The sequence below is a fragment of the Sparus aurata genome, chromosome 9 (genome assembly GCF_900880675.1).
Source record: "Sparus aurata chromosome 9, fSpaAur1.1, whole genome shotgun sequence".
Lineage (NCBI taxonomy): Eukaryota > Metazoa > Chordata > Actinopteri > Spariformes > Sparidae > Sparus > Sparus aurata.
The window spans coordinates 27,725,105-27,734,814 of record NC_044195.1 but is presented as its reverse complement, the minus strand read 5'-3'; the positions used below and the strand labels follow the sequence as shown (position 1 = coordinate 27,734,814).

Sequence of the window (9,710 nt, the reverse complement as noted above, 5' to 3'; positions counted from 1 at the left end):
GACACATGAGATTATTTTCCAGGTTGCAGTAAAACAGGATACTCAGCTAGTATTCTTAACTTTTCTACATAACATTGCAATAAAGGTTTTTACAATTGTCTAACTCCAGTTCTTTGTCCAGAGGGACGAATAATCCCAACTCTCCATCCTGGGTCTCCTGATAAAAGCACATCCTCTCTCTGCACATATTCACTCCCTCATTCATTTCAACTGAATCCCGCTTTTGACTGACAGTCAAGAATGTGTTTCCTGTTTAATGCAAGCGCTGGCTGGTTCCAGCTGCCTCACAGGTCAGAGTTCACCCTCGTTCAACTGAGACTTGAGATAAAAAAGTGTTTTGATGCATCTCATGTTTGAAAATGAGAGTGTGCCATCACCCGGCTTTGTGCCGTCTTATTAAAGGAGACTACATCCTGTCACAGATTGTTCACGTTGGATGGAAGGAATATGGAAAAATAATGAGTGAAAGTTCGAGCTGACCCCAAATAATGAGTCACATGCAAAACATCAGCAGCACATACATGCATGGCTGAACAAAGGTTTAAAATAGATGCAGCAAGATCCTCTTCCTGTGCTTCTTAAAGTAAAACAAACCTGATGTTCATTTAAAATGTTTGTAAATGTAAAAAAAATTTTAATCATTTGAGGGTGCTTCACATCAGGTTCTTTTCAAATAACATGTTTGCTTTATGTGCTCAATGTCCCAATACTATCGACTATAGAGAACTTCAGCAATGAGTCCTGAAACCTGAAAGTCAGTTAGCATGTTTGCACTTCTGGTTCCTTCACAAATGGGTTTTTATGAATATTTGTTCAGTGAAATCCCTGAAGTAATGTCTGTGGTCAACCCAGCTTTAAGAGATGTTTGAGATTTGTACTAAAACATAAAATAAGCCAGTTAATACAAAATTTTTGAATAATAAATAGTTTACTTGTCTTAAGAAGGTTGGGGGATATTAAATGTCACAAAGACTCATCTATATACTAGTCCGTCTTCTTGGTAGACTCTCTAACTCAAACGTTATGATTTGTAGATTGATCAATTTATGAGACAGTGTGTACACTAAACAGTGCAGGGAGATTTTCAGTGTTGCTTTCTGTGTAAAGAAGTTTCATTTCATTTTAAATGCCAAATCTATTTTGCATGAAGAAACTACCAGTCATTTATCAGAAACTGTGTAAATATCAGAGTTTTCCCTTTTTACAGTGCAGAAAGACAGTTGACACCACTTGTTTTATTTCTATAAAATATAAAATAATAATCATATTTATTATTATTATTACTTAAGGTACTGCAAAGGTGGTAAACATACCACACACACACACACACACACACACATATATATATATATATATATATATATATATAGTCAATTAATAGTGCTTGTATTGCCCAAGAAAGTATCACCAATGTGCAGAAAGTAGTTTTGAATCCAGTTTACTGAAGCCACTTCCCATTATAGTCAAATCAATCAATCAATCAATCAACTTTATTTATAGAGCACTTTTCATACACGAGTATGTAGCACAAAGTGCTTTACACAGGAAACATAAAACAATAATAAAGAAAGCCCCTCCCTCCCACCCTCCGTACTACATACATGCACACATACGTACACACACATACATGCACACATACGTACACGCACACATACATACATACACACACACACACACACACCTGCACACTCTTACTACTGGCAATAAGGATACATGGCAAGGCACCGAGGATTGAGGAAACGCCACCTTTGGGGCCGTCCACACTGGGAGGAGTCACAGGCTGTGCCACGGGGGGCACCAGTGCCCAGGCCCCCGAACCTGACAGACAACAGCTGGCCGGGCCGAAGGGACCCAAGGACAGCACCCCCAGCAGCAGCCCAGACACAGCTCCCAGTGTGAAGGACCCCCCTGAGGAAACTCTGGAGTTAACCCTTAAAAACTAAAAACGTAAGATAGGATAAAAACCCTGACAAAAGATAATTAAATGGAGTGAACAGTTAAAAGGATAAAATACATAAGATAATAACAAATAAAATAAAATAGTATCGAAGATAAATAAAAATAAAATTATCTAAGATGAAAATAGTTTTTTTTTTTTTAAACAAGATAGAAACAACAACATAAAATACGATAGAACCGCATAAGAATGGAATAAGAATTTAAAATATTAGTTAAAAGCCTGATTAAAAAGGTGTATCTTTAACCTTCCCTTAAAAATATCAACAGTCCCTGCAGGCCTGAGGGTCCCCGGCAGGCTGTTCCACAAGCGGGGGCCATAGTGGCTAAATGCCGCCTCACCGTGGGATTTAGTTCTTGGTTTTGGTATGGATAAAAGGCCAGAGCCGGAGGACCGCAGGGTCCGCGAGGGTTGATATGGTAAAAGCAGGTCAGATAAGTAGGAGGGCGCAAGGCCGTTAAGACATTTAAAAACCAGTAAAAGAACCTTAAAATCGATCCTGAAGCGCACGGGGAGCCAATGCAGTGACTCTAAAACTGGTGTAATGTGCTCCCACCCTCTGGTCCTCGTCAGCACTCGTGCGGCTGAGTTTTGTAATAATTGGAGATTTAGAGTACTCTTTTTGGGAAGACCAGAGAGCAGGGCATTACAATAATCTAAGCGACAGGAAATAAAAGCATGCATTAGCACCTCCGTACTGGCCTGGGAGAGAAACGGGCGGACTCTGGCTATGTTCTTAATTTGATAAAAACCTGAACAATATAAATATGTTCATATAAATATAAAATGTGAACAATATAAACCAACAAGGCGACCTGAGAGGGCGACCGCGACCACCACAGGAGAACAAGCTGCTGCTTCACCCGCTGGTCCCAGACCTGTGTTCTGCAGCCAAGAGAGAACTGAGGGTTCTGTCACCTGCAGCACGTTTACACTCTGAATGTAGAAGTGTTAGTAAACAATGTCTTTTGATGGTTGTGTCTGAAACTGTTTCAACTTTGATCTTTGAAAGTTGTGTATGGGGTCGTGGAAAGGTGACGGTACACCTGCATGAGAAGATTTTAGTTCAGTTTGAGATCAATCAGCCCTGTGTGTGTGTGTGTGTGTGTGTGTGTGTGTCTGTTTTGTAGCCACTTAATAAAGTTTGTTCAGTTTCTCCTCATGATGCAACAACTCTTAAATTCACGCTTTTTGTAAGGGAGTCTGGGATATCGCTGTTACAATTGACGTAGTTCTGCTGTTAAATATGTTTCTTTTAACCTATTTATAATGTATTACGTATAAAGTACTAATAGCATTAAAAAAAATGTTTTGATTATAATAATGGTTGCTGGTAATGTATTAGTTGAAAATACAGGATTGAATTTGTTTTCACTTCCGCCAGGAGGGGGCGCTGTTCACTGGCCGTCAGAAGAATTGAAAGTCCTGAAGAAGCAGAGGAAACGAAAGTTAACAGAGATGTGGTCCGTCCAGAAGGAGCTCTCCTGTCCCGTCTGCCACGATACTTTTAAAGACCCTGTCCTCCTCCCGTGTAGCCACAGCTTCTGTGGCGCCTGTGTCCAGTCATGGTGGGAGACGAAACGAGTCCGGGAATGTCCCGTGTGTAAGAAGGTGTCTCGAGCCAGAAGACCACCTCGCAACCTGGTGCTGAAGAACATGTGCGAGGCCTTTCTCCTGGAGGTGGGGTCCAGGCTCGTCTGTAGCCTGCACTCCGAGAGGCTGAAGCTGTACTGCCTGGACCACCGGCACCCAATCTGCGTCGTGTGTCGGGACTCGCAGCAGCACAGTCGCCACGCGTGCGTGCCGGTGAGCGAGGCCGCCGAGCTGCGCAGGCGCGAGCTGCTGGAGCACCTGAAGCCCATGATGGAGAAAGTGAAACTCTTTACTGAGATGAAGGGGAACCTTGAAAGAACGACCAAAGAACTGGCGGCTCAAGCTCGGGACACAGAGGAGAAGATAAAGGAGGAGTTCAGGGTGCTCAGGGAGTTTCAGCTGCAGGAGGAGAGGTCCAGGATCGAGGCGCTGAGGCAAGAACTGCGGAGCAAGTCGGACATGATGGAGAGCAGCCTCGACGTTTGGAGCTTTAGGATACAGCTCCTGGAAAAAACCATCAAGAGCATGGAGGAAGCGATGCGGGATGAAGACGCGTCCTTCCTGCTGAGAGCAGATGCCCTGACGAGGAAAGTCCAGCGCTCCCTGCCGGATGATCTGAAGCTGGCGACAGGAGCCCCGATCGACGTGGTCAAACATCTGGGGAACATGAGCTACAGCGTGTGGTGCAACATGAAGGAGAAAGTGTCGTGCGCCCCTGTGATCCTCAACCCCTGCACCGCCCACCGAGAGCTCCAGCTGTCCCAGGGTTTGACCAGCGTGAGCTGCGGACCGAAACTGCCCCTCGTTGCTCTGACGCACAGCCAGCCGGAGAGGATGAACCAGCACCGCAGCGTCCTGGGCTGCAGGGGCTACAGGTCCGGGACTCACAGCTGGGACGTGGAGATCGGAGGCAACCAGGAATGGGCGCTGGGTGTGATGGCACAGGAAGCCCAGAGGAAGAAAGACATACCCTCCGGGTTGTGGATGCTGAGGTTCAGCCGCGGTAAATTCACGGCGTTCTCCCCGTCACGCCAAACGCCTGTCCCCGCACCGAGGGGCGAGCTGTGGAGGATCAATGTGCACCTGGACCTGGACCGGGACAAAGGAAAGCTGGTCTTCTCTGATGCTGACACCGACACCGTCATACACACCTTCAGGCACTCATTCACTGACATAATGTTTCCATACTTCAACACCTGGAGCAACGTCCCACTGAAGATCCTGCCCCCGAAACTGTCTGTGAAAGTGTTGCAGGAGGGTCATCATCAAATCATCCATGTGTCCTCCATCTCCTGAATCACTGCATCTAAAACCAGGACACTACACAATGAAAACAGGGAAACTGCAAAGAAATGTTGAGCTGTATTGAAGCCGTTTTTGATAAAAGATGCATATTTAGAATATTCTTAAACGTAAGATTGGTTGTTTTCCTTTGTAGTTTATGATTGTAAATGATAGTTATTTGTTATATTTTTGCTAGACTGATGACACTTTGGCCCTTGGGAGATTCTGATCATTCTTTTTTTGACATTTGACGGAAATATTGTGAAAATAATCACAGATTAATTTCTTCTTTATTTCCCTGACACACCATTGCGGCCTTATTTTGTTGTTGACACTGATTCCACATTTATATGCATCTTTTTATGTTTCTGTTAAACAAAAATGTTCTGTTCTCTGTGTTGTTATATAAAAGAATAAAACTTTGTCTCTGAAAAAGAGTGAGACATACATGACATCATCAGACTGTGTGACTACTTAACAAATGAATGCCGCTTTTCTTCTGTAACAAGTCACCTCAATGTTATTCCCACATATGCTTATTAACTATGCTAATTGATTGGTGGTTCACATGATTGATCACATGATGACCACAGGAATGCTACCTCAAACTTTTCTTACATCTATTTATTATGGAAATCATCACGATGTGTGAAATTAAGACGAGAACTGAAAACAATAAATACATGTAAAGGACACAAAAATAGCCTTTTTTCAGTTCCAAAATGTATTTATTTTTCGTGTATTTATGTGTTTCATTATTTATGTACTTATTCATTTATTTCTGTGCATAATTATTAATTTCTGCATGTTTTATTTATACTTATGTCCTTAATACATGAGGAGCATAAGGTTTAAAAAAAGATAGCCTATAAAAAAGTATATATATTTTTATGTACAAGAGTTTTATACATGTGTTACACCTTTTCTGGTCTATTAAACTGAAGGGTTGAGGAGTGAAAACTTGTGAGCTCCTCATTTACGACACACTGTCGTAAAGCCACCCACAGCTTTACGGCAGAACTTTCTGTCATCATGTAACAGCTCCGTACTGTACTCTGCTGCCGTCCTTGTGAAGATGAGGAGAACATGTGAGTTTAGAAACATATTTCGTTGCTTTAAAGACAATAAACGCAGATGTTTTTAGCCTCATTGTGTCTCCATTTAATAAGGTAACGCTACTGGGAGCGTTTTCATATTTGTCCGTTAGCTAAGGTCACTGTACAATGTAGAAAACGTAGTAAAAATACTATCTACTAGCTCAATATGTCTGTTTGCAGCGCTGGAGTTAGTTCACGATATATTTTAAAAATGTATTTTAGCGTCATTTTCTTGTATTTCAACGACGTGCAACATCTAGAGGTAGCTGTTAGCATGTACTTGCATGCTAACTTCAATTCGGCAGTGCTGATATATGCGGTATATAAGCATTCTTTACCAAAGCAGACAGAAGATTCAAGCCTCACCATGATGTTATGTTCTCAAACATCCCACTTTTACACTGTGTTGATAATAAGCTAACTCTCAGGAGTCAGCTCAACATCAAATAATGGTACATTATGATGATAAATCACTCAGCATTGCCCAAATATAACCCTCAATAGTTTCTCATTTATACTGAAACATGTTTTATTGTATGTAACTTAGTTATGTCAGCTCATGTTCTGCTGGTATTGATGTCTTCGTTGGTAAGACATAATGATCAGGGACGATATTGTACCCTTGTTAACTAAGCTAACTGAATATAGTTTGAAGGCAAATATTGTACATTTTTACTCTCCTTAAAGGGAGTATCATTTGATAACTTTAGTTACTAGATACTTTGCAGATTGCATGCTGCATCAGAGCCAAAACAGTACATTTTAAAATTGATTTATCTTTATCTACAATCATAAAAAAAATCTAATTCATATTATTGGTCAGGTAAATGTGTGTTTAATTTACTTTTAATTTTGATACAAGTACATGAATTGCCAGACAATAACGTTTAATGTCATATCAGATACTCAAGATGCTTAAGATTTTTACTCAAGTCATTTTTATACAGTATCTTTACCTTTACCTTTACCTTGTAGTAAAGTTACTGTCCTTCAGAGAGACACTTTATTTATACTTCACCTCTTTCAATTCACTCATGAGGCGTGTTGTCATACTCATGCACTCTTGTCTCCTTCCTTCACAGATGCCACCTACTGAAGTCTGCAGCACCCGAGTGACACAAAACCTCTTAAACAAAAAGACGCGACATGGCCTCCCAATTCTTCAAGTATTCTGTGTTTCTTCAGAAGTACCGCACTCCTCTGCTTGCGACGGGCTGTGCCGGTGTCTTTGCAGCCAACTTGTGCTACCATGTTTTCCCTGACATGACCTTCCGTCCCCTCTATCAGGCCTGGTTCAAAAAAGAACCGGTCACGCTATCGGAGAATCTCGAGGATGTTTTCCAACAGGTAGTGTTTTGTTCTCTCCTTTCCTTTCTCACGGCGAGATTGATTTTGATAGCATTTTTCGCAAGTACATCACACATTTCATTGTTCTTTTCGTCATTTGCAGGTGTTGAAGGACTATGGTGTCAGCTCACCCAATAATTTCACCGCCTTCGCCTCCTTTGGCTTCCACCCTGTTAGTGCTGGCGTCCCTTGGCTTCCTAAAGGGGCCCACATCGGCATCCCTGCCAACTTTAACAGCACCGTCGACGACCCGAGTGGAATCACCAACCGCTATATTTTCATCAACGGCGAAACTGTGGACTGGAGCAGCGAAACCGGCTCGGCTCTAAAGGAGGCACTGCTGTTTTCCAAAGAGGCGCAGAAATTTGCCATCGCACGAGAAGTGGCCCGCTTGCAATCCGGAGGACCTGTTCTGACTGCCGCCGTTGCCCCGCTCTGTCTGGGCGGGGTGTGGGTGTACAGCGTGGTGCTGAAGCAGATGTTGGGGCTCCACGTCGGACCCGCACTGTTTCGCGGGGTCGCGAACGTTGTGGCGCTGGGGCTCGGCGGCGTGTCCTACCTCCTCACTTCGGATGCTGTCAGTCACTGGGTCGACTTCACCTCGGACCAGCGTGCGGCGAGCGTGTCCCGCGATTACACCAGAGGAGGGGTGGAGTTTTACGATAAGATTCTGTCCAGGAACAAGACACTGCGCTCCCTGATGGGGGAGAAGGGAGAGAACATGTACGCTCCCAGTGGGAACTTGTTTCCCGCTAACATCCTTCAGCTGAAACACACGCCGTACACATCCAGGAGGGAAGGGATCCTCGCTATGCTGAAAAATGAAAAAGTTTGACAAGAACTGTGTGTTGAGGATAAAGATACATGTCAGTGGGGCTCACTTGAACCTGTCACGACCTACTTTGAGTTGTGATTAGCTCTGAGTAGTCTTGAAAATAATTAGGTGGCTTCCTCAGCTTTATTAAGCAGTAAAGTCAGATCTGTCCAAAGGAAATAGAGCTCGACCGATGTGCAATTTTTGGTGCCGATACTGATATTAGGGAGTAAAATTGATTGATTACTGATATATCATTTGATATGCACACATTTTTCGCAGTGATCCCTCAGATGTGGTTATCAAACATTATTGTGGCGAAGAAATTTCATGGAGGCAGAAAATTTCATTGCTTTACAATAAACTTTCAGTTTTCATATCAGCCCATATCAACAACATACAGGCTGCGACTGATATGTGTGATTGGCCAGTATCGACCAACCGATATATCTGTCGGGCTCTGAAAAAGAATTAACATAGATTTCGCAGAAAGTGTGGTGAATGTTATTTTTTGCAATACTGTATATATCCTGAAGTGAGGATCTGTGCAAATTACAAGACGGTCTGCTAAAGTTCCGTGTCAAATGTTTTATTTATCCAGCAAAGACGTAATTGAGATGGTTCATGCTGCACCCCGTGTATGAATAAACATTTTTAAAACCTTTTCAGAGCGTGTAATGAAATAGACAGGGGTGAGTGGTCTTTGTCATGCACAATAAGCTGTAGTCTTTATGTTTAGAACCTGTTAGTAATGATATAGTGTTGCAAAACACTCAGTTTAATGAGACGGTTCACCCAAATTACAAAAAATGTTTCCCTCTCTACATTTGTCTAGTCTTGCTGCTGTAACCACATTAAAATCAGGGTGAGTGGGAATTTTGTTGCAGTGGTTTTTAATCACAGCACTGAAAAATGACATTTAAAAAAAACAGCAACTAAGCAGCAAGATGTCTCCTCATGGTGTATCCAGTGGAACAACAGGCTACTGAAGAAATAGCTAAACCCCATTGTTTCCAAAAAAGACAATTTTGCATTTTTTTTTTTTTATCTCATAAGCTTAAACCCTTTAATTTCTCCTCTCTGTAGAATCAATGGATCAGTTCTCAGAAATACAAAGGGGATGCACCGCAACATAGGCCGATGACCATGAAGCACCATCTTCAGCATGGAGCCTTTAACTAATAAACACACTCAAGGTTTTGACCTTGATTTTTAAGTCTTCGCTGTTCAGCTGAATGTTTCTTTGTAACTGAAATTCATTGTTTGTTAGTAACTTCATTTTCAGGTGCAATGAATCCTCACACAAAACACATCTGCATACATAAAGTATATTTTTATGGAACAGGCATTTTTAACCAGGCTTAAAAGAAGCTCCATCTTTTTTTTTTTTTACCTGCAGGCTTCTATTTATTATTCTATGGAAAACCTCTAATTGTGTTCATTATAATGAAACAGCGGCGTTCTTTAATTCCTCTCAAGCCAGATTTCCAGCAACTCTCACATCATTTGCATGACCCTAACTAATTTATTTAGTGATAATAATCTTAATGCGCAGCTTATTGTGACTCGGAACTCATCACACAGCGGCCCGAGTTCCCTCAGGTCGTCTGTCTGCATA

General features: G+C 42.2%; 2 protein-coding genes across 2 annotated transcripts; both read left to right on the top strand.

The window, feature by feature from the left end:
- Nucleotides 1–3,415: 3,415 nt before the first annotated feature.
- LOC115588714 (nuclear factor 7, brain-like) lies at nucleotides 3,416–4,846 on the top strand. Its single transcript, XM_030429488.1, has one exon. The coding sequence runs from the start codon at nucleotides 3,416–3,418 to the stop codon at nucleotides 4,844–4,846; it is 1,431 nt and encodes a 476-aa protein (XP_030285348.1).
- Nucleotides 4,847–5,742: 896 nt separating this feature from the next.
- Nucleotides 5,743–8,760, top strand: tmem177 (transmembrane protein 177). Its single transcript, XM_030429344.1, has 3 exons — nucleotides 5,743–5,922; nucleotides 7,014–7,278; nucleotides 7,382–8,760. The coding sequence occupies exons 2-3, from the start codon at nucleotides 7,078–7,080 to the stop codon at nucleotides 8,111–8,113; spliced, it is 933 nt and encodes a 310-aa protein (XP_030285204.1). The 5' UTR covers nucleotides 5,743–5,922; nucleotides 7,014–7,077; the 3' UTR covers nucleotides 8,114–8,760.
- Nucleotides 8,761–9,710: the final 950 nt, after the last annotated feature.